The sequence below is a fragment of the Pongo abelii genome, chromosome 23, assembly GCF_028885655.2.
Source record: "Pongo abelii isolate AG06213 chromosome 23, NHGRI_mPonAbe1-v2.0_pri, whole genome shotgun sequence".
Taxonomy (NCBI): domain Eukaryota; kingdom Metazoa; phylum Chordata; class Mammalia; order Primates; family Hominidae; genus Pongo; species Pongo abelii.
Window position 1 is genome coordinate 46,735,355 of NC_085929.1, and position 27,558 is coordinate 46,762,912.

Consider the following 27,558-nt stretch of genomic DNA (forward strand, 5'->3'; position numbering starts at 1 on the left):
TTTTTCTGTATTTCAGAGTAGTAGTGTATTCATTATATATTCTTCCTGTATTCTCCACCATTAAAAAAGTATTGTGAGAATTCTGCGAGGAATAGGATAGAGATTTCAAATGGAGGTTATGTGAAGACATAGGCTAGAGCTGGCTTGCTACCAGGTATCAAATAATAGAAAGCACTTAAGGTAGAAGCTAATATCCTCCTTCGTTGGATTTTAGAGTAGAACTGAAAGAGTTTGATGGATTGATGTAATCGTTCAGATTTAACAGGGATGAAGTTTAGGATTAAGTTTAGGATTAAAAAGCCCAGTTGCATAGACTATGTAATGGAGGAAGTTGGACATAGAAATTGAGCCTTGTTAAAAAGATGTTAGGGGCCAGGCACCGTGACACAAGCATGTAATCCCAGCTACTCGGGAGGCTGAGACAGGAGGATTGCTTGAGCCCAGGAGTTCAAGGCTGCAGTGAGCCATATTTATGCCACTGTACTCCAGCCTAGGCAACGGAGCAAGACCTTGTCTCAGTTAAAAACAAAAATAAAAGATGTTAGAGTGATGACTGGCTTTAATGAGAGTTTATCAGCGTAAGATGACCTTAAACTGCATTAATAGGCTGAGCGCGGTGGCTCATGCCTGTAATGCCAACACTTTGGGAGGCCGAGGCGGGCAGATCACAAGGTCAGGAGATCGAGACCTTCCTGGCTAACACAGTGAAACTCCGTCTCTACTAAAAATACAAAAAATTAGCCAGGCGTGGTGGCATGTGCCTGTAGTCCCAACTACTCAGGAGGGTGAGGCAGGAGAATCTCTTGAACCTGGGAGGTGGAGGTTGCAGTGAGCCAAGATCATGCCATTGCACTCCAGCTGGGACAACAGAGGGAGACTCTGTCTCAAAAAAAAAAAAAATAAAAACAAAAAAGTCTGCATTAATAGACATACAGTATCCAGGAAGGGATTTACACTTCCTGCACCACACTATAAAAAGGAACAGAGAGCAACCTCCATGGACCATGTAGAGTTCGGGCCAGATTGGGTAAGGAATTTATCAACTTAGGAAGGTTTGAACACCTGGGCTCGTTGAGCTCCCAGGGAAAGGCTTCCTGCTTGGGGAACCTCAGGTAACTGTCTTCAAAAATTTGAAGGGCTCTAGTGCCTGACACTTAACAGTTCCTTGGTAATTATCTGTCAGATATTTTGTTCAGTGAAACTTACTCTTCAAATAGCACCAATGGTGAGTCAAAGCCAACAGGGAAAAGCTTCTAGCTCAGTAGATGTTACATTTTTTAGGTGTTGTCCTTTACCACTGGGACACAGCTGAGAGCAGCACCTTCTCCATCAGCATAGCTGGGGTTATGGGCCATCGCAGGACATTGGCTACCACTCTTTGTTTTGAGCCTATTTCAGAAGGCATAGTACAGTGAGTACAGGGTAACCTTGAGTCTACTCTCATTTATTAATATTGGGGGGGTCCCCCCATTAAATAATGTATAAACTACTTACAGCACCCCTCACACCTTGTAGAAGCACCTGTGTGTTCTAACACAGTGTTGGGGAGCCACTTGTTCAGAGATGGAACTGGCTGCCTCTAAGAGAGTGAATGAATTTGAGGTATTACAAGACATGTGGCTCCAATAAATTGGCATGAAAATAGTCCAAATAGGAGGTAATGAGGACTTGAACCTGATTAGGAGCCCAGGTGTTTAAACCTTCCTGAGTTGACAAATTCCTTGCCCAATCTGGCTCGAACTCCACATGGTCCATGGAGGTTGCTCTCTGTTCCTTTTCATAGTGTGGTGCAGGAAGTGTAAATCCCTTCCTGGATACTGTATGTCTATTAATGCAGGATTTTTTTTTTTTTTTTTTTTTTTTGAGACAGAGTCTCCCTCTGTTGTCCCAGCTGGTGTGCAATGGCATGATCTTGGCTCACGGCAACCTCCGCCTCCCAGGTTCAAGCGATTCTCCTTCCTCAGCCTCCTGAGTAGTTGGGACTACAGGCACATGCCTCCACACCTGGCTAATTTTTTGTATTTTTAGTAGAGACGGGGTTTCACTGTGTTAGCCAGGAATTGAGAGACGGTTTCGTTTAACTTAATGTTGATTGGATAATGATATGTGGGTGGGGGAACATTGAGAAGTCTAAGATACCAAGCAGATTTCTGACTTGAGCAGCTGGTTGGGTGATAAGTTCATTCTTTGAGGGTGAAGAAATGAGATTGGGGCTAGGAAACAAGTTTGAGAGGAAGGGAAAGATGATAAGTGGTAGTTAAAGCCGGAGCATGGAAGAGTTTGTACTCAAGGAACTGAAATGTGGAAAGGGTGCAGGCCCCATCGTCACATTGATTTTGTTTTGTTTTTAAGCCACTACTTATGGCCAAATTCATTTGCCATTCTCCAGTCAAAAGCCAGGGTTGCCATTATGACCGTGGACAAAGTTGGCCTCGCTGCCTGTTTTTGTACTGCCCATGAGCTCAGAATATTTTCTACGTTTTTTGATTTATTGGAGAAAAAAATGGGGACAATATTTCAAGACATGTGAAAATGACAGGAAATTCATATTTCACTGTCTGTAAATAAAGTTTTATGGGAGCACAGCCACACTCATTTGTTTACGCATTGTCTATGGCACTTTGGCCCCACAAGTGCAGAGTTGAGTTGTTGTGATGAAGACTATGTGGCCAGTAAACCCTAAAATATTTACTATCTGGCCCTTTACAGAAAGTTTGCTGATCCCCCCTGATCAAGAGTAGGAGAAGCCCACACAGGAAGAGGAAAGGAAGAGCTGAAGCGCTAGCTGGAGCACGTCTCACAGAAACGGGAGGGAGGGAATGACAAGTGGTGTCAGAAGCTGCAGAAAAACCAAAGAAGAAAAGGTCCAAAGCGGGCTGGTTAGACTGGCAACAAAGATCACTAGTGACTTATGAGGAAAGAAGCTTCCAGGGAGATGTTCAAGGCAAAAGCCAGTGTGTGTTGGGTTGAGGAGGGAGTGGAAGGTAAAGAAATAGACGCAGTACTGAGAGGTTACTGAAAATTGTTCAGTACATGTTGACCGCTCACTGCGTGTCATCAGATTTAAAATGTTCAGCCTAGAATATCTTTTCTAGGCCTTGTTTGTATTTTAACTACTACTTTAAAAACATTTCTAGGTCATTCTTTTTTATGTTTGATACCATCGAGATAGTTAAAGGAAATAATAGTTTGTACTAGTTCTGTGCAGCTGCTGTGTTCAGAACCCTGCCTGGTTCGGAAGTTTCTTAAAGAGCCCTTTTATCTGAAAAAGAAGCATCTAATTGGAGTTTTCAGAAATACGGGCAATTAGAAGTTTAAACTGTGAGATACAAGAATGGAATAAGATAAATGGGATGAGGAAGGGGAGGAGATTCAATTATTAGAGCACATAAATGGTTCTTAAAAGAAAATGAATGGAGTACGGGCACGGTAGCTCATGCCTTTTATCCCAGCACTTTGGGAGGCTGAGGCAGGTGGATTACCTGAGGTCAGTATTTCGAGGCCAGCCTGGCCAACATGGTGAATCCCCGTCTCTACTAAAAATACAAAATTAGCCGGGTATGGTGGTGCACACCTGTAATCCCAGCTACTTGAGAGACTGAGGCAGGAGAATCGCTTGATCCTGGGAGGCGGAGGTTACACAGAGCCGAGATCACGCCACTGTACTCCAGCCTGGGCAACAAGAGCGAAACTCCGCCTCAAAAAAAAATAAAAAAAAGTAAATGAATGGACGGCTGGGTGCGGTGGCTCACGCCTATAATCCCAGCACTTTGTGAGGCTGAGGCGGGCAGATCACCTGAGGTCAGGAGTTCGAGACCAGACTGGCCAAGATGATGAAACCCCGTCTCTGTTAAACGTACAAAAATTAGCCAGGCGTGGTGGTGCACGCCAGCTACTCGGGAGGCTGAGGCAGGAGAATCACTTGAACCTGGAAGGTGGAGGTTGCAGCAAGCTGAGATCCTGCTACTCCACTCTAGCCTGGGCAACAGAGCAAGACTCAGTCTCAAAAAAAAACAAAACAAACAAACAAAAAAAGAAGTAAATGAATGGAAATTAGAAAATAGGATACACAGCCTTTTTTTTTCCCCCCCACAATGTTTTTATTTCCCTATAGTACTGAGATCATGTTTAAGCCACAAACCTTTCCTCTGGAAAATAAGAAACTATGCACTTACTTTGAACAGCTCATCTTTAGAAAAACTTGCACAACTTACAAATCCTTAAGATTCAGAAAAGAGACAGCCTGAAAAGTAACATATTCAGACTTAATGATAGCTTCTCTTGCCCTTTATCGTCTAACATTCTGGACCATGATGGTGGGTGACGCACACTGATTCTGATGTCATAAGTTTGGACTTTGGGAGTCAATTTGGATCAGACCTCCTGCCTGAAAAGCTGCGTTGCTCTCCAGTTAGTGCCGGCAATTCTGGTTGGCCTTTAAAACCTTAACATTTTTGGATTCACAGAAAGGTGTGATTTAAAAAATAGAGTAAGAATTCATTCAGGTGCTGAAACACAGTTTGCTATGACTAAGGTGGTGTCTTGGGCGTTTTCTGACTGTTTCCTGGAGGTTTTGTTTTTTTTTCTTTTTATACTTTGACCTATTTGTACATGATGTCCTGGAGTTTGAATGACTAATCTCCAGGGCCAGAGCACACTGTATTGGGAGGAAAGTGGTTGAGGTGTGTTCCCATTTTATAATGACTTTATCGTTTACCATCCATTCTGTCTCTGATGTGATGAGCACCTTACATGATACGTAACACCTACCAAATGTCTTCGGTTGAAACAGTGCTGTGAATGTTTTAAAGTGAGTCAAACTGGTGTTCAGCCCTTAGTCCTGCAGGTCACTCTGTCATGTCTTGTTGTTTTTCTGGATTGAGTTAAAAGTATGTAGTAGACCTGGTTAACTTACAATGAAGATTCTAGACCTTTTATAGAAGGGCAGCCTTACAGAAACAAAGCTTTTTCCGTCCTAAAAACCAGTCGGGATGAATTTCTCCAGTCTCTGCCAACTTCTTGTTTATTCTCATAATAAGATAAAAGGGGATTGCGAATGCCTTATGCTATAGAATCCTCCAGTAACAGATAGAAAATTAATATTAAATAATCTTCATTCATTCATTTACCAGTTACGTATCCATCTGTTGTTATAGGTCGTGAATATTAGATAATGACTAATTTTTTTTTTTTTTTTTGAGACAGAGTCTTGCTCTGTGGCCCAGGCTGGAGTGCAGTGGCACGATCTCGGCTCACTGCAACCCCCGCCTCCCAGGTTCAAGCAGTTCTCCTCCTCAGCCTCCTGAGTAGCTGGGACTACAGGCGCATGCCACCACGCCCAGCTAATTTTTGTATTTTTAGTAGAGACGAGGTTTCACAATGTCAGCCAGGATGGTCTTGATCTCCTGACCCTGTGATCTACCCACCTCGGCCTCCCAAAGTGCTGGGATTACAGGCGTGAGCCATCGTGCCTGGCCGACTAATTTTATTTTCTTAAGTCACACATTTATTCTGCTCATCAGATTTTGGATCCTCTGACCTCCACTCCCCCTCCCCTCACTGGGAGGCCTGGTGCTGCCTTGTGATTAGCTGAGGTTAGACATGGGTCGCCTGGAAGTTGCTGCAGGCACCTGCTCTTTTCTCCTGTCACCCATAGTATGTTAATGTCCAATAGTGGCATAGATTGGGCTGCCTGATTTCTGATGATGTATCTCTCTCATAAAGGAGCCAGTTCAACAAGCGACGTGCTGGCCCCGCATCATTTTAGCAGTCAGAGCAGTACTACCCCCAGAGCTGGCCCTGACGTTACCCTGGGAGGCAGGGATTTGGGCCTCAGAATCATCCGAACTATCAGGCTTGATGTTTATTTCTGTACAACTTCCAGCCTCTATTTGCCAGGTAGATTTTTATGGAGAGGGTAGTGATCTTTTGGCAGCATGCAGCGAGGCAGGTGCAGATCTAAGAGAGCCTTCTCTGTATGTTCGACTGGGAGAGTCAGAGGGTCTGGCAGAGTGCGGCTTCACGGTTGCCCCGACATTCCCACGCTGTATGCGGGCCATTTTTAAAATTAAGGTTAAAAAAATCAAATTATTTAAAGTAAACAGAAAAAGTATTTACATTTTGAAATTTCTATTTTAAAGAATTGGGAAAAAACACTTTTTTCTTTTTTTTTAACAAAAGCAAAAAGATGTGTAACATCTCTAGTATTTACACAGAGAGCGGTGCAAGTCTTTGAGTCCAGGTAGCTGTAGAAACCAGAACCAAGCTGAGTTTGTGATTTTCCAGGCCTGGAGTTTCTTGTAAGAGTCTACTGTGTGCCATGCCCTAAGGAAGAAAGAAAAGATGAAAGATGGGTCCTTGCCCTCAGGAAGTCATGGCCTGGTGAGGGAGAAGGACTTGTAAATGGAGAATTTCCATGATAGAGAGAGATGGGACTTGTAGATGGAGAATTTCGGTGGTAGAGATAGATGGACTTTTGAATGGAGAATTTTCATGGTAGAGAGAGATGGATGATGTGTTCCAGGAGCACTTAGGAAGAATGTTTAGCCCACCTAGGCCAGGGGCTTCAAGAAAGTTTACTCAGGGGTAGATCTTTTAAGAATGTGGATGAAGGGAAGGGACCCTTGGACTGAGGCTTGACACCTTTCCCAAGGACTTTGCCATGGACATTTAACTCTTCTAGGCAGCACTTCAGGGAATTAATTCCACTATTGATTTAGGGGAGTGAATGTTGATCACTTCCCTCTCTGCCTTAACTAATGGAATGTATTCCATGACCTTGCTGTGTTTAAATTCTTGTCACTATCAGCCGCCACCTTCGTCCTACCTTCAGCAAACTGAAGAGATTGTGGAGAATTTGGAAAAACTGTGTCACTTGAGAGTAGAGTAAAAGGAGAAGTTACTTTGTTAGAATTGGTACCATGTAAGCTTTCTTACAAATAATCTTAGCCAGGGTCTGGGTGTGGTGGCTCACACCTGTAATCCCAGCACTTTGGGAGGCCGAGGTGGGTAAATAGCTTGAGTTCAGGAGTTCGAGACCAGTCTAGGTAGGCAACATGGTGAAACCCTGTCTCTAGAGGAGGAAAAAAAAATTAGTTGGGCATGGTGGTGTATGCTTGTAGTCCTAGCTACTCAAGAGGCTGAGGTGGGAGGACCACTTGAGCCCTGGAGGTAGAAGTTGCAGCAAGCCAAGATCACTGCACTCCAGCCCGAGTTATACAGCAAGACCTCATCTCAAAAAAATAAAAAATAGGCTGGGCACAGTGGCTCATGCCTATAATCCCAACACTTTGGGAGGCCAAGGCAGGCGGATCATGAGGTCAGGAGTTCAAGACCAGCCTGGCCAACATAGTCTCTACTAAAAATACAAAAAATTGGCTGGTTTTGGTGGCGGGCGCCTGTAATCCGAGCTACTTGGGAGGCTGAGGCAGGAGAATCGCTTGAACCCGGGAGGCAGAGGTTGCAGTGAGCGGAGATTACACCACTGCACTCCAGCCTGGGCGACACTCACACTAGGCGACAGTGTGAGACTCCGTCTCAAAAATAAATAAATAAAATAAAAAAATAAAAAAAAATAATCTTGGCCAGGTGCAGTGGCTCACTTGTAATTCTAGCACTTTGGAAAGCCAAGGTGGGAGAGTCCCTTGAGCCCGAGTTCGAGACCAGCATGGGCAACATGGCGAGACCCCATCTCTAAATAAAATAATAAAATTATTTTTAAAATTTTTAGAAAAAATGTATTTGATGTATTTCAAAGACTGTTTCCCAACCCCTTTCTTTTAGTGCCCGAAGTGACGAAACCAAGTTTAAGCCAACCAACGGCCGCCAGCCCAATTGGCAGCTCTCCATCGCCACCAGTCAATGGTGGCAACAATGCCAAAAGGGTGGCAGTGCCGAACGGACAACCGCCAAGCGCCGCCCGCTACATGCCTCGGGAGGTGCCGCCGCGATTCCGTTGCCAGCAGGACCACAAAGTGTTACTAAAGCGTGGGCAGCCCCCTCCACCGTCCTGCATGCTCCTTGGGGGCGGGGCAGGGCCTCCTCCCTGCACAGCACCTGGAGCAAACCCAAACAACGCACAAGTGACAGGAGCGCTGCTGCAGAGTGAGAGTGGGACTGCGCCAGGTAAGGCACCCTGTGAATCGAATGCATGGCAGCTTGACAGAGAGAGAGCACTTTGTTTGCATTGCTTGATGTAAAGTCCAGGAAAGCCATTCATTATGTAAACCACTGAGATTAGTCAAAAAATGAGAGAGGATCCTAGTATGCGATGTGTATTGGTGATTCTTGGAACTGAGGTTTAGTGTTCCATAAGTGTGTGCTCTTGGCATGAGGGCTAACTTCACTGCTGTTGCTCATTATTTTGGGGGCCTTTTTTCCTTCTCAGACTAGAGTGTTACAAATTTGAACCTCCATAGTTCCACCGTCATATGTGTTCAGGGCATAATTGGACATGGGGCTTGTGCGAAGGCGAATCTTTAGATGCCTGTGTTATGTTACCAGAATGCTAGGAGGATAGAGAAAATGATTTGCTACATTGCAATATAGAATCTTCGGAGGATTCTAAAATAATACGGTAGTTTTTTAATTAGATTTTTTAAGTCAATATTTCTTTTGTGGGCCCTGGATTTTGAGCTTTGTTTAAAAACTGTATGTAGAAATAAGGGATATTTAGCTGAAGGGTTCTACTAGAAGTTTTGAGAGTTTTTGGCCGGGCACGGTGGCTCACGCCTGTAATCCCAGCACTTTGGGAGCCCGAGGCGGGTGGATCACCAGGTCAGGAGATCGAGACCATCCTGGCTAACACGGTGAAACCCTGTCTCTACTAAAAATATAAAAAAATTAGCCGGGCATGGTGGCGGGCTCCTGTAGTCCCAGCTACTCGGGAGGCTGAGGCAGGAGAATGGCGTCAACCCAGGAGGCGGAGCTTGCAGTGAGCCAAGATCGCGCCATTGCACTCCAACCTGGGTGACAGAGCCAGACTCCGTCTCAAAAAAAAAAAAAGAAGTTTTGAGAGTTTTTAATAGATGAATACTAAGTCAACTAGCAGCTAAGAAATTCTAAATATCTTTTAAAGTTTATTAACAGATTTCAACTTAAAATGTCTTTTGGGGTGATATTAAAATTCAGAGCTTGAATACCATTAGGCATTGGCAAAGACAGTGAATTGATTGATGGTTGTCACCAGTAGGATGCTTTATTTGAGTTCTGAGTTTGAACAAATAATTGCCTAGAAAATTTGGTCACCACCTTGTGTGCAGAGTAAGGATGGAAAGAAACCTCGTGGTGACACAGACTTCCTGCAGAGATAAGCCCTACCCATGGCCTTTCCTTCCTGGCCTCTCCTAACCAGCTGCAAAAGGAAGCATGTGAGGGGGCAGGCCCTGTCGGGCGGAGTTTCTGCAGCCGAGCGTAGCCAGGCCTAGGTGGAGACTTGGGTCCAGTGTGAGTCAGAGTCCACATTATTAAAACGAAGGAGGCCCCTAAATCTCAAGAGTTTCGGATTCTATGCTTTTTATTTTTCTATGCCTCTGTATAATACATTTTGAAACTTCAAATTGATTAAAAGCTGCCTGGTTAAAGAAGCCAAAATAAATTTAGAAGAAACAATCTCATTAAAAACATGTTTTTCCCACCAAATATGGTAAATTCCACCAAAATATATGGTGAGCCAGACTCATTTATCAGATTAAGTTCCTTGGGGTTGTGAACTCTGCCTAATTCATACTCGTGTGACACCCCCGCCACTTCGGGCACCTAGCTCAGTGGCTCAGTGGGCATTCATCATTCAGCAGATGCTTACTCAGCAGCATTGTGTTGGCTGCTGTGTGGAATTCTAACGTTAGCAAGTTAGGGTCTCTGCCTAAAAGATGCTAACATGGGGAAGGAAAGTTGTGAACATGGTGCCACAGTGCTGAGCAAAATGGCTGTAGACAGGGAAAGATTATTTTCAGGTGATGAGCTTGAAAACAGCTTCGTAAATGAAATGACACTTGAATTGGGCCCAGAAGGATGAGTAAATTTCACTGTGTGAATTCAGCAGGAAAACACAGTAGGTGCCAATGTGAAATGGTGCCAGAGTGAGAAGGCACAAGTTGTGGAATGTCAAGTAGTATCGAATATTGACATCTACATAGGAGGCAGTAGAAGATAAGACTAGAAGAGTTGGTTGGTCCCAGGTCATGGAACATCTTGATGACATTCGAGGCCAAGGAGTTCAGCTTTATTCTTGTGCACTAAGGAACTGTTGAAGGTTCTCCATACAGCAGTGATATAATCAAAAGTGTGCTTTAGAAAGATTGCTCCAGCCAGGGGTGTTTAGAGTAGGTTGGAGATACAGAGCAAGTTTAGAGTGCCATTGCTATTGCCTTGTCCCAAGATACAAGAAGGCCCTTCTCTGTCAATAGGAATGGCAAAGGACGTAGCTTTGAGAGATATGAAGTTAGACTTAACCGGTATAACACAAGGCAAATGAAAAAAAAGAGATGACTAAGACAGTTGTGATACAAGCAACGGGGTTGAGAGAAACTGGCATGTGATCAGCTCTCGTAAGGGCAGAGCTCAAAGGAGAGCCCCTTTGAGGGATTAATGGGTAATGAATGCATTTGAAGCTGTGATTAATAAGATGATCTGTTCCCCAGACTCAACCCTTGGAGGTGCTGCTGCTTCAAATTATGCAAATTCCACTTGGGGCTCGGGAGCTTCCTCCAACAACGGCACCTCCCCCAACCCAATTCACATCTGGGACAAGGTGATTGTAGACGGGTCTGACATGGAAGAGTGGCCTTGTATTGCCAGCAAAGACACTGAATCTTCTTCCGAAAACACCACCGATAACAACAGTGCCTCGAACCCTGGCTCTGAGAAGAGCACTCTGCCAGGAAGCACCACTAGTAACAAAGGAAAAGGGAGCCAGTGCCAGTCTGCAAGTTCTGGGAACGAATGTAATCTTGGGGTCTGGAAATCTGACCCTAAGGCTAAATCTGTTCAATCTTCCAACTCTACTACAGAGAACAACAATGGACTAGGAAATTGGAGGAATGTCAGTGGTCAGGATAGAATTGGACCTGGCTCTGGCTTCAGCAACTTTAACCCAAATAGCAACCCATCTGCCTGGCCAGCACTGGTCCAAGAAGGAACTTCTAGGAAAGGGGCATTGGAAACAGATAATAGTAATTCCAGTGCACAGGTTAGCACAGTAGGTCAGACATCCAGGGAACAGCAGTCAAAGATGGAAAATGCGGGTGTTAATTTTGTTGTCTCTGGCAGAGAACAGGCTCAAATTCATAACACTGATGGACCAAAAAATGGAAACACTAACTCCTTGAACTTAAGTTCACCAAACCCCATGGAGAATAAGGGAATGCCCTTTGGAATGGGCTTGGGGAACACCTCCAGGAGCACTGATGCCCCTTCACAAAGCACTGGAGATCGAAAGACTGGGAGTGTTGGATCTTGGGGTGCAGCTAGGGGGCCTTCTGGAACTGACACAGTCTCTGGACAAAGCAATTCTGGAAACAATGGGAACAATGGAAAAGAGAGAGAGGACTCCTGGAAAGGAGCTTCTGTTCAGAAATCAACTGGGTCAAAAAATGACTCTTGGGACAACAATAACAGGTCTACGGGTGGGTCCTGGAACTTCGGCCCCCAGGACTCTAATGACAACAAATGGGGTGAAGGGAACAAAATGACATCTGGGGTCTCTCAGGGAGAATGGAAACAGCCGACTGGGTCTGATGAGTTGAAAATTGGAGAATGGAGTGGTCCAAACCAACCAAATTCTAGCACTGGAGCATGGGACAATCAAAAGGGCCACCCCCTCCCTGAAAACCAAGGCAACGCCCAGGCTCCCTGTTGGGGAAGATCTTCCAGCTCCACAGGAAGTGAAGTTGGAGGTCAAAGCACTGGAAGCAACCACAAAGCAGGAAGTAGTGACAGTCATAACTCTGGCCGTCGGTCGTACAGGCCCACACATCCTGATTGTCAGGCTGTCTTGCAGACTCTTTTGAGCCGAACTGATTTGGACCCCAGGGTGCTCTCAAACACTGGCTGGGGCCAAACTCAAATTAAGCAGGACACAGTGTGGGACATTGAAGAGGTGCCAAGGCCTGAGGGGAAATCTGACAAAGGAACTGAGGGGTGGGAGAGCGCTGCCACACAGACCAAGAACTCAGGGGGCTGGGGAGATGCACCCAGCCAAAGCAATCAAATGAAGTCTGGATGGGGGGAGCTCTCAGCCTCTACAGAGTGGAAAGACCCCAAGAACACAGGAGGCTGGAATGACTACAAGAACAACAACTCTTCCAACTGGGGAGGAGGACGACCTGATGAAAAGACACCTTCCTCTTGGAATGAGAATCCCAGCAAGGATCAGGGGTGGGGAGGTGGACGCCAGCCCAATCAAGGATGGTCTTCTGGAAAGAATGGTTGGGGAGAGGAAGTCGATCAGACAAAAAACAACAATTGGGAAAGTTCTACAAGTAAACCTGTGTCTGGGTGGGGTGAAGGAGGGCAGAATGAAATCGGGACTTGGGGTAATGGTGGCAATGCAAGCCTAGCTTCAAAAGGTGGGTGGGAGGATTGCAAAAGATCCCCAGCATGGAATGAGACGGGCCGACAGCCCAATTCCTGGAATAAACAACACCAACAGCAGCAGCCCCCACAGCAGCCACCGCCACCACAACCAGAGGCTTCTGGTTCGTGGGGAGGCCCACCCCCACCACCTCCAGGCAACGTTCGACCTTCCAATTCCAGCTGGAGCAGCGGGCCACAGCCTGCAACACCTAAGGATGAGGAACCCAGTGGTTGGGAAGAGCCATCCCCACAGTCAATTAGTCGGAAAATGGACATTGATGATGGCACTTCAGCATGGGGAGACCCTAACAGTTATAACTACAAGAATGTGAATCTGTGGGATAAGAATTCCCAAGGGGGCCCAGCACCTCGAGAACCAAACCTGCCCACCCCAATGACCGGTAAATCTGCATCAGGTAAGCAGTGGCTTTCTCTTGCAGCTTTTGATGAAGAAAAGAAATCTAGACCAAGGCGTTTTTGTTAGGTGAATTTATTCAATTTAGTTTTGTTCTGAGACGCTTTCCTACAGTTCCTACTCTGTTGCTAACAGAACCTCTTTTTATAAAATGCTAGTGATGGCAGATGCTGGTAGTACATTTTAATGTTCTCTCTTGGCAAAAGGAAAAGATGACAACCCTGCGTTAGTCCCCAAAATTATTTTTCTGTAATTGTATTGGTCTGCAGAATCCAAAAGACATATCTTGCCAAACAAACTATGTTGTAGATTTTAAAATAAAGAATTAAAGTAGTAGCAGAAATAGACCTGATTTCCATTCTGGTTCTACCCGTGGACACATCTCTGCTTCTGTTTCCCCAGCAAAGGGAAATAATTCTGTGTTTTTCCAAAGGCTATGATGATGCTGAAGCAAAGCTGGATCTGGAAGGTTTCAGTCTCTTTCCGGATGATTTTTAATGATTACCTCTGGAATGGGAGTACTTTGTATAAGAGATTGTTATCTCAGTCCTAGTGAGATGGCTCACACCTGTAATCCCAGCACTATGGGAGACTGGGGCAGGAGGATCCCTTGAGCCCAGGAGTTTGAGACCAGCCTGGGCAACCTAGAGAGACTTCAGTCTCTACAAAAATATTTTTAAAAATCAGAGGGGTGTGGTGCATGTGCCTATAGTCCCACCTACTCTAGAGGCTGAGGTAAGAGGATCGCCTAAGCCCTGGAGATGGGAGGCTGTAGGGAGCTATGATTTCACCACTGCACTCCAGCTTGGGAGACAGAGCGAGACCCTGTTGCCAAAAAAAAAAAAAAAAAGAGAGAGAGAGACAGTTTGTTAGGATAATCAGTTGCCCCAGAATTAAACTTTCTTCCGTCACTATTTGAATAGGAAACATACCTGGTAAAAGTAGCAATGGTAATGCCATTCTTAGTTTGTCATTGTCAACTTGAATGTCCCTATAGAGCATGTAGTTCAACAAATTAAGGGGGATGCACCTTTGAGTCTTTTTTTTAGTTAGAATTAATCATAATATTAATAACCAGTTTTCTTTTTTTGAGACAGAATCTCACTCTGTTGCCCAGGCTGGAGTGCAGTGGCATGATCTCGGCTCACTATAACCTCCGCCTTCCAAGTTCAAGTGATTCTCTTGCCTCAGCCTCCTGAGTAGTTGGGATTACGGGCACCCACTGCCATGCCCAGCTAATGTTTGTATTTTTAGTAGAGACAGGATTTCACCATGTTGGGCAGGGTGGTCTCAAACTCCTGACCTCAGGTGATCCACCCGCCTCAGTCTACCAAAGTGCTGGGATTACAGGCATGAGCCATTGTGCCCAGCCAAGAATCAGTTTTCTCAGAGTACACCTCTAGTGTTCAGCTAATCCATTTGTGGCCACTTAGAAAAATGATTACTTTTAACTCATTCTTTTTTCAAGTATTGAGAAGAATGAGGAAGGAAATGAAAATTTCTCACTGGCTCCCCATCCAGAATAAAACCTGCTAAAATTTTAAAAAACTACATCCACATAGCAAAAACCTTCAAACTGTGTGGAAAAGCAAAAGATAGTCAATAAAAGAATCTTTGGCCAGTCGTGGTGGCTCACGCCTGTAATCCCAGCACTTTGGGAGGCCAAGGCAGACAGTTCACGAGGTCAGGAGATCGAGACCATCTTGGCTAACACGGTGAAACCCTGCCTCTACTAAAACATCGAAAAAATTAGCCAGGTGTGGTGGTGGGCGCCTGTAGCCCCAGCTACTCGGGAGGCTGAGGCAGGAGAATGGGGTGAACCCAGGAGGCGGAGCTTGCAGTGAGCCGAGATCACGCCACTGCACTCCAGCCTGGGCAACAGCAAGACTCCGTCTCAAAAAAAAAAAATAATAATAATAATAATAATAATCTTAACGCCTAGGGTCTCTTCCCAAAGGTAATCTCTTAGAAGTTTGTAAAATCTCTCAGAAATTTTACAGAGAAGGGATTGTATTTCGTATACTGTTCTTCACCTTGCTTTTCTCATTATCCTTACAGCTTCCAATTTTAGCACATAGTCTGCTGCTTAATTGCTTCATATACAGTATTTCTTTCTTTTTTTTTTGAGAGTGAGTCTCACCCTGTCTCCCAGGCTGGAGTGCAGTGGCGCAATCTCGGCTCACTGCAACCTCCACCTCCCGGGTTCAAGTGAGCCTCCTTCTCAGCCTCCCGAATAGCTGGGATTACAGGCATGCGCCACCATGCCCAGCTAATTTTTGTATTTTTTGGTAGAGATGGGGTTTTGCCATGTTGGTCAGGCTGGTCTTGAACTCCTGACCTCAGGAGATCCACCCACCTTGGCCTCCTGAAGTGCTGGGATAACAGGCGTGAGCCATTGCGCCCAGCCTTTACACAGTATTTCTTTTATGGGTGACCCACAATTGGTCTAACCGGTCCCCTTGTGGTGGATATTTAGGTTGTTTCCAAATTTTTTCTATCAGTGATGCAGTGAGTATTGTTATACATGTAATTTCACCTATTTTTACAAGTATATTTATGGTATAATTTTCTGGCAGGCTGGGCATGGTGGCTCATGCCTGTAATCCCAGCACTTTGGGAGGCCGAGCCAGGCAGATCACAAGGTCAGGAGTTTGAAGCCAGCCTGGCCAACATGGTGAAACCCTGTCTCTACTTAAAAAAAAAAAATACAAAAGTTAGCTGGGTGTGGTGGCACACGCCTGTAATCTCGGCTACTCAGGAGGCTGAGGCAGGAGAATCGCTTGAACCTGGGAGGTGGAGGTTGCCGTGAGCCAAGACCACGCCATTGCACTCCAGCCTTGGTGACAGAGCAAGACTCTGTCTCAAAAAAAAAAAAAAAAATCCTGGCAGTGGAGTTACTGGGTGAAAAGTTTAATGTGCATCGGATTTTTTAAAAAGTAGCATTGCCAAATACCCCTCACATGAAAGTTGAATCTATTTACATTTCTACCAACAGAATATAGGCATGCCTGTTCCTTCCACCTTCACCCCAGTGGATATTATGGCATTTCATTTAACAAATGATTCTTAGAGACATTTCCTTTCTTTATAGTCTGGAGCAAAAGCACACCACCTGCTCCAGATAATGGTACTTCCGCTTGGGGTGAGCCAAATGAAAGCAGTCCTGGGTGGGGCGAGATGGATGATACAGGAGCATCGACCACAGGCTGGGGGAACACGCCCGCCAACGCTCCCAATGCCATGAAGCCTAGTAAGTGTGAAGCTTTTCATTTTTGAGGGATCCTTTTTTTTTTTTTTTTTAATTGAGATGGAGTTTCACTCTTGTCCACCCAGGCTGGAGTGCAGTGGTGCAATTTCGGCTCACTGCAACCTCTGGTTTCCAGCTTCAAGCGATTCTCCTGCCTCAGCCTCCCGAGTAGCTGGGATTACAGGCGCCCACCACCACGTCCGGCTAATTTTGTATTTTTATTAGAGATGGGATTTCTCCATGTTGGTCAGGCTGGTCTTGAACTCCTGTCCTCGTGATCCGCCCGCCTTGGCCTCCCAAAGTCCTAGGACTACAGGCGTGAGCCACCGTGCCCTGTCGGGATTCTTTGTTAAATGTTTGTCAAATGTCAGATTTGAGAATCTGACATTTTGGTGAGGGCTATTTAGTTTTAAACTGTTGATTCAATGAGATTCAGGACCTTGAGTGTTAAATAATTAGTTAATAGCAAACGGTTGTGGCTTGGCTTGGCGTTTCTTAAAATGTTTAAGGTGAATTAAAAATCATAAGTTAATTTTGTTTTAAATTTAGTATCTGGACAGAATTGTAATTTTGATGTGATGCTCTTTTAGTCCAGTGACTATGTGCTCACCATATCTAGCTTGCATTTCTACTCGTTTGTTAGTATAATTTAAAACAAGAGTTCCTGGCTTTTAATGTGGAACACGATCTGTGCTGCCCAGTGACTTCATCCTTCTGCACCTTCCTTTGCCTTTGTCTCTTCTTCCACATAAGAGCATTTCAGATTTTTTTAATCTGTCATAAATTTCACTTCAGTTTTTTAAATGAAGAACGTCACACTTATTCAGAATCATTGAAAATCTAAAATCTAAGCTGCACTTGATCCAGCTGGTGATGTGTGGTCACAGTAATGAGCAGAATTCTGTGAACTGAGGCTATGGAATGTCTCATTGACTGTTCCTAAATTCAAGTTCCTGTTTCCACTTATTTTTGTAACTTTCTTAAAAATGTTCCAACATCTCTTTTCTACCATATAGCAGCAGATTTAAGGGATTATCTTTTGACTAAATAATGAACATTTCTGGAATGAACAAAATTCGAACAAGAAGATAAATTCTGTTAAGTTTATCACATTATATTCAGTACTCTTACAGTGCCACATAAGGGAATATGATATTAGCTCTATTCTGGAAATTCACATGTGTGTATATGTAGTAATTTGACTACATTTTAAAAATCATGAATCTCCTCGACCTCATTAAAATAGCTAGCTTTATGAAAATTTTGTTTTTATCATTATTTCTATTGTGAAATCAGTCATATCATCATGGGAAATGTAATCTAGTAGACTTGAAATAGATCCAAAATGCTGTAGGAAGATGTTAATCAGACCCTGGGCACAAAGAGATCCTTTAGCAGTATATTCAGGATTTTCATGTGTCTTTCCCAACCTCAGGATCACCTCTGTTCTATCACAAAACCACTTTTCCTCAGATTCTAAAAATGTCTTCTACTCTTCAGGATCATCTGTAGTTACAGCACACATCCTTTCTGTGGGTAAGTTAAATGTGTAATGTGCGGAAGAAAGAGCTAAACCATCATAGTCTACCAGTTGATGGAGACAGTTACCCTGTGATCTTCTCTAGCCTGTCTTAAATTTGATGATATGAATCCTATGATTAAAAATTAGACCTCTCTTATCTTTTCTGTAAGAAACATTTATTAGAAGTTTAGCTTGTCTCTAAAAGAAAGGTTCACTTGCATGTCTTCATTTTTCTAAAGGGGTCAGTGTGTTATTTGTATTGGGTTTTTAACTCGTGTTGCTTGTCAGTGGATGGTAGAAAGCCTATGCTTGTATAATATAAATCATAAATATGGTATTATATAAATTTATAATCCTATATACAGAGGCAGCAGTCCTGGTTATCGGCAGCACTTCCAGCAGCAGGAAGAGGAGCATCCCAACCCTCCCCCTTGTGCACAGACAGCCCCTTCCTGTGGCTACAATGAACCCCACTGGGAGACTGTCAGATTCACCTGGGCCTTGCTGGGGGATGAGATGCCACAGTTAGAAGAAATTAATTGCCCTGTGCCTTATGTACTTGGCCCGAACCTATTGGTCTATCATAGGCTTGATCCTACAGGGTGACAGCTGTCCTTCAAGGAAAGGCCTGGAAGAGCCAATTTTCTGCCCTTAAACTCTTCATATAAAGCTATGTACAAATCAGAAGACTTTCATAAATGTCCTGTCATGTGGGAAAGTAGAGGTGCAGATGGAAGTTTCCAGGCAAGGGAATGTGTTTCCTTTTCTTTCATCATTTTACACAGTATTATTACTGCAAAGTATGTTTTGATTCTGTACAGTATTTTCGGAGGTAATTAAGGACTTATTCCAGTCTTCAAATTAAAGATCTTTGTTTAGAATGGGATACTGATGTCCCACTTCCTCAAACATTAAAGCCTCTTGGATTTCTCTCTGCTTTCCTTTCTCCTTTCCTCTCCTTATCCTCCACATTTTTTCCTTCTGTCTTTTCAAAACCACTACGTATATATTCTTTGCCTCTTTAGTATCTAATACATTTCAAGTATGTAGTTCTAATACATTTTAGATTTCCATGGCTATATGTGAATTTTTCTTCTTTCACCATAATTCTGATATTCAAAATCTTATAAAAATTTTTCCCCCTTTTCGTGTTCTGTTCATCTCTGCTTCACCCCAAGCAAGCTAGACAGTTGTCCTTTATCATACCTCGTATTTATAGTATCCGTTGTATATATAAAGTACATACTGAATGGAGGATAAAACCAGGGCTACAGTAAACCATGTTCATTAAGAGGAACAGATTTATCTTAATTGAGGTGTGAAATTTCTTGCCAGGAATGTTGTGATAAGTTCTTTTCAGTTTTGAAATTCCTGTCCAACTTTGTGTAAGGGAAAAAGCATTGATCCATAAATCAGGAGGTCTTCATTCTATGGTTTGTTAACTTTCTGTGTATCATTGAAGCTTTATGGATTTTAGTTTCCTGCTCTCTAAAAAATGAGTAATAATATTTGCCTTGCCGTGGAGATGGAGTAGATAAAATTACAAAGACACTTAAATGCTGCATCTGCAAGGAATTATTATTCTGATGATTGTTTTATATAGCTGTTGCAAAGAGTTAATTCATTCTTTCCTTAAAGATTCCAAATCTATGCAAGATGGCTGGGGGGAGAGTGACGGGCCAGTCACAGGAACTCGCCATCCCAGCTGGGAAGAGGAGGAGGATGGAGGAGTCTGGAACACCGCTGGCTCTCAGGGCAGTGCTTCCTCCCACAACTCAGCAAGCTGGGGACAAGGAGGAAAGAAACAAATGAAGGTAGCCTGCTTTAGAAATGTTCGCTCTTGCTCATTCGCTCTGAGAAGGCAGAACTGAGGTTTTGTTTTGTTTGTTTTTGTTTTGAGACAAGTTCTCCCTCTGTCACCCAGACTGGAGTGCAGTGGGACAATCACGACTCACTGCACAACCTCCTGGGCTCAAGCAGTCCTCCCACCTCAGCCTCCTTAGTAGCCGGAACTATCACCACGCCTGGCTAAATTTTGTATTTTTTAATAGAGACAGGGTTTCGCCCTGTTGCCAGGATGGTCTCAAACTCCTGGGCTCAATCCTCCTGCCTTGTCCTTCCAAAGTGCTGGGATTACAGGCGTGAGCTACCATGCCTAGCCAGAACTGAGGATTTTTAAATGAAAGGTGTGAGGCAACTGGGGTCCTCAAGGTCCTAAGTAAGGGGAAAAATATTTTCTTGGAAACAAATTACTACTTCCCTTTTACCCTTCGTCTTCCTTTCCCATGACCTTGAAACCATGAACTATAAAACTGTTGCTGTGGGTAAAATGAAGTTTTCAAAGATACGAGATATTTTTCATTTTTAGTTTCCACATTATAATAATCTGTTGGAGGCTCTCAAGGCATACTTTATAAATGCTTTTGCATTCTAAAGCCAAAGAAGTCCTTCCAGTAAATCCCCATAGATATGTAGGAGGGAATCCAAAGGAAGATAATGCTGGCTTCTCCCTTGGCAATCAGCACGTCTTGATTTTATCTGATTTGGGAAATTCCAAGACCCAGAACTCTTCTCCTGACAAATGAAATACCAGTGTGTACTTGTGTGCTATAGCAGCTAAATGATTTCTCTTTTTTTTTCTTTTTTTTTTTTTTTTTTGAGACGGGGTCTTGTTCTGTTGCCCAGGCTGGAGTGCAGTGGTGCAGTCTCAGCTCACTGCAAGCTCTGCCTCCCGGGTTCACACCATTCTCCAGCCTCAGCCTCCCGAGTAGCTGGGACCACAGGCGCCCGCCACCACGCCCGGGTAATTTTTTGTATTTTTAGTAGAGACAGGGTTTCACTGTGTTAGCCAGGATGGTCTCGATCTCCTGACCTCGTGATCCGTCCACCTCGGCCTGCCAAAGTGCTGGGATTACAGGCGTGAGCCTCCGCGCCCAGCCTAGCAGCTAGATGATTTCTCTACATCATATACCAGGTTGTGTACTAAACTTTTCACCTTCTGTGTGAAAGTCCTCATCACAGTTTGATGAGGACTTTGGTTTTCAATCTAGAACAGTAGTTTTTGAGCCTGAACCAGTGTCTTGGCAGACCCTCTTTTTTCAATTCCAGATTTTCATTTGACAAATAAAATAGTGGAAATAAGAAATGGGCATCCAATACTTAACTTCAACATGAGAGTCTTGGCACCCTATGAAATGGTTCATAGCTAACATTCTCCCACGTTTCAAATACCAGATGCCATCTTAGAGGCCTTCCCATGTCTGAAGATTGGGCCTTCATCCCCTTTGCCCTTTGCCTACAGGACACTAATTTTGTAGACGACTCTTTCTTTTATAGCATAAGAATACAGTTTGTTTCTGTTTAGAAATGTTTTGCTTAAGCAGTCACTTACGGTTTTTCTTCTATTAAGAGCTTTTATTTCTTTAGTCACAGAAGGAATTATTCAGCAAACTTTTCAGCATTCCTTGCACTCTTAGGTTGTCTAGTGTGATTTTGGCTTTCTTTTGATTATTTACAAATTAACAATGAGACTAAATTAACTGATTGAAAGAGACTAATAAATACCCCACTAGGGTGACAACCAAGATTTAATTAATTAAGTTAATTGGGAATTGACTCAGCCCCAGTACCAGTGATTCTGACTTTTCATACCGAGGGCGTTTTTTTAAAAATTGTGATAAAATACATATAACATAATTTACCATAGCTTACATTTTTAAGTGTACAGTTCAGTGGCAGTAAGTATATTCACATACTTATGCTGCCATTTACCACCATCTATCCACAGAACTCTTTCCATCTTACAAAACTGAACTCTGTACCTATTAAACAGTAACTCCCCATTCCCCGCTCCCTCTAGCGAGGGCTTTTTTGACCTTAAAACCTGTACTAGCTGGCTGCGGTGGCTCATACCTGTAATCCCAGCACTTTGGGAGGCTGACGCAGGTGAATCACCTGAGGTCAAGAGTTCAAGACCAGCCTGGCCAACATGGCGAAACCCCGTCTCTACTAAAACTACAAAAATTAGCTGGGTGTGGTGGCAGGCACCTGCAATCCCAGCTACTTGGAAGGATGAGGCAGGAGAATTGCTTGAACCCAGGAGGTAGAGGTTGCAGTGAGCCGAGATCGCGCCATTGCACTCCAGCCTGGGTGACAAGAGCGAAACTCAGTCTCAAAAAAAAAACCGCCCCACACACACATACACCAAAAAAACCTGTACTAAACTTAAGTACTTCATCACTTTCAAGGATAATAAAATTGATTTGATAACTACCATCACGGGCTGGGCGCGGTGGCTCACACCTGTAATCCCAGCACTTTGGGAGGCCGAGGCAGGCAGATCACGAGGTCAGGAGATGGAGACCATCCTGTAGCATGGTTAAACCCCATCTCTATTAAAAATACAAAAAATTAGCCGAGCATGGTGGCGGGTGCCTGTAGTCCCAGCTACTCGGGAGGCTGAGGCAGGAGAATGGCGTGAGCCTGGGAGGCAAAGCTTGCAGTGAGTTGGGATGGCGCCACTGCACTCTAGCCTGGGTGACAGAGGAAAAAAAAAAGATAGCTATCGTCACAACATAGAGAATTTTCACCTGTGAAATACACAAGTGCACAAAGCCCCACCCCACCCAATCCTCCTCATAGTTCCCCCTGCCTCCCTCACAGAAGTGAAAGTGGAGCTCATGGTCAGTGCCTTGTTCAGGGGAGAAACTAGTTTGTCCCAGTAAAAAATTAAAACCTACCTCTGCCCTACTTTGCCCAGGAGATCAGCAATGGTGTCTTCCACTAGGTCTCTTTACCACTAGGGCCAATGTCTTTTATGCTGTGAAACAAACAGACGAAGCACTATGAGTTGTCATAATGCCCAGTTTAAATAGGCTTCTTTCCAAATGACACGAACTGACATCAAACTGTTTTCTCCTAACATAAACCAGTTTGGGTTACGAGGAGAGCCGCCTAATGAAAGTGAAAGTAGTCGTGTGCAAAACTTCTATTTTAGAAAATCATATCAGACTTCCTTCTATTTAAAAAGCAAAAGTACCAGCTGAGCATGTATTTTTCCAGTTACTTCTGGTTCAGTGTGGTGAATTTTATAAAAATGAAAACATAGATATAACTAGCGCTTATTAATCATTTAAACTAACATAAAATATCAACATAATTTTAGTTAAAGAGAAATAGGATTTAAGAAGGTAAACTCACGTCTACATTTTCAGTCTGTATTAATAAAACTCAGGAGGCTGAAATAAATTATTTGGTTCTGAGGTTCCGTGTTTCATTTCTGTAGTGCTCACTCAAAGGAGGAAACAATGATTCATGGATGAATCCTCTTGCCAAACAGTTTTCAAATATGGGATTGCTGGTAAGTTTTATTTTTTTCAAATGTATAATGTAGCCCAACTTTTAGGTTTAATATTAATACAAATTTTAAGACAACTGCCACATATAGTACAAAATTACAGATTTAAAAACTAGTTAAGCAGTGTTCTTGATCTTTTGAGTTAAGTAATATTTGTCTTCTATTCTTATTAATGACAGACTCCAACATTTAAAGGTTATGGCTTTTAAATTTGTAGTCATTGTGTCCTTTTCCTTAGGAGGATAGAGTAGAAAGAGGCATTTAAAATTTATACAATTGTTTCCGACCACATTACTGTACTAGTTTTCATATTACAGTTTTTTTTAAAAGGCAACGATAACGAAACTAGAAAAACTATACTGGGACTAATTACATAGGGAATTCTTGTAGAATTTCTGATTTCTTTATCTCTCGGCAATGTTGTGGGGACACCCTGTCCCTGGTTGCCAGAAGACAAATGACTTGACTTGGCTGCACAGTTGAAGGTTTGATGACTTAACAAGTCACAAGAAGAAGTTGTCGTTATTTGGTGGCCACTCACGGAATTTGATCCTGGGCTGACTAGAACTTAAGGATGGGGGTTTATTTCTTCAGGCAGCTGTTTATCTATTGCTCTCTTTGTAGACTTATTGAGACTAATTGTATGTGAAAACTGAATTGTAGGAATATAGGCCCAAACAGCAATCAAGCTAGCATATTAAAAATGTTAATGTCTTCGTTACCATTAAGTTCATTTCAGAGAACCTTCTATAGTGCCAGTAGTAAGATGTGGCTCTCAGGTGAATAATGCCACTTCTTTGATTCAAAGATGGGCATCCTTAATTCTCTCTCATCTGTTCTTTATTTTTCAGAGTCAGACTGAAGATAATCCAAGCAGCAAAATGGATTTGTCTGTAGGTGTGTATCACTCCGCTGAAAAGAATGGAGTGTATCAGTGTTACAATGTCCTTTTGGCATCTCCTGTCCAATTTGAATAGAGTTGGGTGCGGTTCAGTAGACATTGATTGAGCACTTATTCTTTGTAAGGTACTGTGCTAGACACTGGGTAGGGATAGAAAACTCAGGTGACTACAGGAGTCAGCAAAGAATGTAAATGAGTGATGTGTGCCAGGTATAAGAACCTGGGATGAGGCCGGGCATGGTGGCTCATGCCTGTAATCCCAGCACTTTGGGAGACTGAGGCGGGTGAATTACGAGGTCAAGAGATCAAGACCATCCTGGCCTACATAGTGAAATCCCATCTCTACTAAAAATACAAAAATTAGCTGGGCGTGGTGGCGCGTACCTGAGTCCCAGCAACTCCGGAGGCTGAGGCAGGAGAATGGTGTGAGCCCGGGAGGCAGAGGTTGCAGTGAGCCGAGATTGTGCCATTGCACTCCAGCCTGGCAACAGAGCGAGACTCAGTCTCAAAAAAAAAAAAAAACCTGGGACAAGGTGGCCACGGGTTAACTGTGGAGAGTCCACCTGGAAGAATCAGCCTTGCATGGCTCCTAGCAGTTGCTGCTCTGGAGGAATCCAGGCTGAGCTATGACAAGTCTTTCAGGAGAGGCCAGAAATTCAGATATATACTGGCATTATGATTTTTGTATTTATTTATTGATTTTTTGAGACGGAGTCTTGCTCTGTCACCCTGGCTGGAGTGCAGTGGCGTGATCTCTGCTCACTGCAACCTCTGCCTCCCAGGTTCAAGCGATTTTTCCCACCTGAGTCTCCCGAGTAGCTGGGATCACAGGCGTGTGCCACCGCGCACAGCTAATTTTTGTATTTTTAGTACAGACAGAATTTTGCCATTTTGGCCAGGCTGGTCTCGAACTCCTGACCTCCAGTGATCCACCTTCCTCACCTTCCCAAAGTGCTGGGATTGCAGGTGTGAACCACTGTGCCTAGCCCTGATTTTTAAATATCAGAACTAATTCGGGTCTCTTAAAATGCTCTATGGGGCCAAACAAATTGTGTGCCAGATGTGGCCCTCAAGTTGCCAGTCCTGTCTGTACCAGGATGCTTCATTATTGACAAACTCTCACATTGCAACTGGAGTGGAAGCGGTGTTAGCCACTCGTCTGTGGGGTTTTCATAGTAATGCTCTTGATCACCCTGAGGAACTTAAAAAGAATCAAACTAAGAAGAAATGAAAATAATTCTGGGTAGTAAAGGAAGTAGGTAGTCTTTGATCTATGATATATCTAAATACGAGAATAATTAAAACATAAGTTTCCTGGGGGGGGGGGGGGGGCACTGGTTATATCAGCAGACGACAGCACATTTACAGAGTTCTGAAATAAAAGTGGTATAGTTATGGCACCTGGGAAATTGCACCGTGTAGGTAATGTGGACACATCTTCTGTGTTCAGCTCTTAAGTTCTAAATTTTAGGGCAACCACTGTGCCTCTTTGATCTTTTTATTCCTGGTAACTATGTTTCACCCAGACCATTTATCTAGATGATGCTAAAATAGCAAAAACAGACAACTTCTCTCCCTGAGGACATTTGAATTTATGAGCAAGATGTGTTCATCAAACACATCAGTATCCAGTCTAAATGTTTTCTTAGCCAGATTTTTGCCAGGTTATCCCTAAGGCTCTTTCAGTCTTCCATGGAAAACAAACTACAACAGATATATGTTTTGTTTTGTTTTTTTAAAATTAATAAATAAATAAAAAGGACCCATGTGTGTTCCAGGGACAAACACCAGCAGCCTGGACCAATGAGAGTTTGTCTCGTCTTATCCCCAGAAATAGAAATACTAATATCTCATACCCGGCACTCCCATGAGGATAGCGGGGCAGGTCACTCTTGGTTCATGGGGGAAACATTGATTCTGGAAATTTTCACTCTGTTTATGCTACTTTTCAGGAAGCCTTTCAGATAAAAAATTTGATGTGGACAAGCGAGCGATGAATCTCGGGGATTTTAATGATATCATGAGGAAGGATCGATCTGGGTTCCGTCCACCTAATTCCAAAGACATGGGAACCACAGATAGTGGGCCTTATTTTGAGAAGGTGAGTTGAATCCTTTGTTTAAGATAATAATTCGTGAGAACCGCTTTGGTTCCCATTTGTCTTTTGATAACTGATTCTAGAGGAAGCATAGAATTACGGAACTAGATGAGCAAAACACAGACATCACCTGCATTAACATGGTGCCCTGAAAACCATTGATGTCAACAGGTGATTAGGCAAGAGCAAGAACCATCTGTCTTTAGCATGTGTGTATTAGAAAATCTGAGTTTTGAGAAATTCATGAAGTGTGGAAATTTTAGAGATAAACTTACTCTGCATTCTTTTTTCCGCTGCTGTGCAGCTACAAAATAAATTTTGGGATTTTGTGCAAATATTCCATGTCTCCTAAGGCCTTGCCTTCTTCTAGTTTTGAGATAACTCTGTTATCTTTCCCGAATTCCTAGCGATCTGTGTTTAGTTACAATGGTATACTTTTCAAATTCTCAACTACCTAATTTAACCAAGCAGTTTCTACCTATTGGTTTTGATGTTTAACATTTCTAATGGTGGGAATTATATCTTGATCCAGAATACCAATTTTCTGTGTTTCTGGTCTTCAGAAAGCAGTTAAAACCAAAATTTTTAAATCTGGCACGTTTTGACACTGTTGTTGCTGGTCCAGACAGCAACATATTCACGAGATTGGCCTGGCTTCTGTTTCAGCAGCCACATTGCTAGAGTAATCAATATTAGATGCATAAAAATAAAGTGTCTGGCAATTTTTATCTTAATGCAATGGACAGAACGTGTTACTAACTTAGAGGACAAGAAAAATCTATATCAAAGAAGATGACAGATGGTGTCTGTTGGGCCGAGTGTGAAGATTATTATCAGATCCAAATTCCATCCTCGGTTATTGCTAATACACTCTAACTTTGTTTATTGCTAGTGTTTCTCTCTTTTCCCTTCTTGCATTCTGTTGCTTCACTAACCAACACTCGTTGTGATTGGCTAACTCCTACTACTTTTCAGCTGACTTTGCCTTTCTCCAATCAAGATGGGTGCCTTGGGGATGAGGCTCCCTGCTCTCCCTTCTCCCCTTCTCCCAGCTACAAGCTGTCTCCCTCTGGTTCCACACTACCCAACGTCAGCCTTGGAGCAATCGGCACAGGGCTCAACCCCCAAAACTTCGCTGCTAGACAAGTAAGGAGGCCTCTCAAATTTATAACTGCTTGGCTATGGCCTCGCCTTGGTCCTGGTCTGCAGTTTATTGCATCATTTGTCTGTCTTGGGAAATTTGTTGATTACTGAATGCACAGAATGATATTAAGTGTAGGTTCTAGATCTTTCAGCCCATAGAACCCATCTCTCTTCATGTTTTTCAACACGGATTTTATTTTAAACCTGGTTTTTTTTTGTCTTCTCATTTTTGATCATAAGTTCATATTTAATAAGTAAACTAATAACTGACTAAGGAAAATGTTAAAGAGGCTACATAAGTAC

The 27,558-nt window shown here is 43.3% G+C and overlaps 1 protein-coding gene across 10 annotated transcripts in view; it reads left to right on the plus strand.

Moving 5' to 3' along the window:
• The window catches only part of TNRC6B (trinucleotide repeat containing adaptor 6B), a 212,159-nt gene that overhangs the window by 133,524 nt on the left and 51,077 nt on the right, over positions 1-27,558 (plus strand). For 4 of the 10 annotated variants that reach the window (XM_024239732.3, XM_054543499.2, XM_054543498.2 and 1 more), the window contains 8 exons: positions 7,783-8,124; positions 10,641-12,989; positions 16,080-16,238; positions 19,396-19,571; positions 23,042-23,116; positions 23,965-24,010; positions 25,967-26,115; positions 27,088-27,258. In XM_024239732.3, coding sequence (XP_024095500.1) covers positions 7,783-8,124; positions 10,641-12,989; positions 16,080-16,238; positions 19,396-19,571; positions 23,042-23,116; positions 23,965-24,010; positions 25,967-26,115; positions 27,088-27,258 — 3,467 coding nt within the window. The remainder of the gene's footprint in view (positions 1-7,782; positions 8,125-10,640; positions 12,990-16,079; positions 16,239-19,395; positions 19,572-23,041; positions 23,117-23,964; positions 24,011-25,966; positions 26,116-27,087; positions 27,259-27,558) is intronic. The other 6 variants (XM_024239725.3, XM_024239728.3, XM_054543502.2 and 3 more) reach the window with 3 other exon arrangements.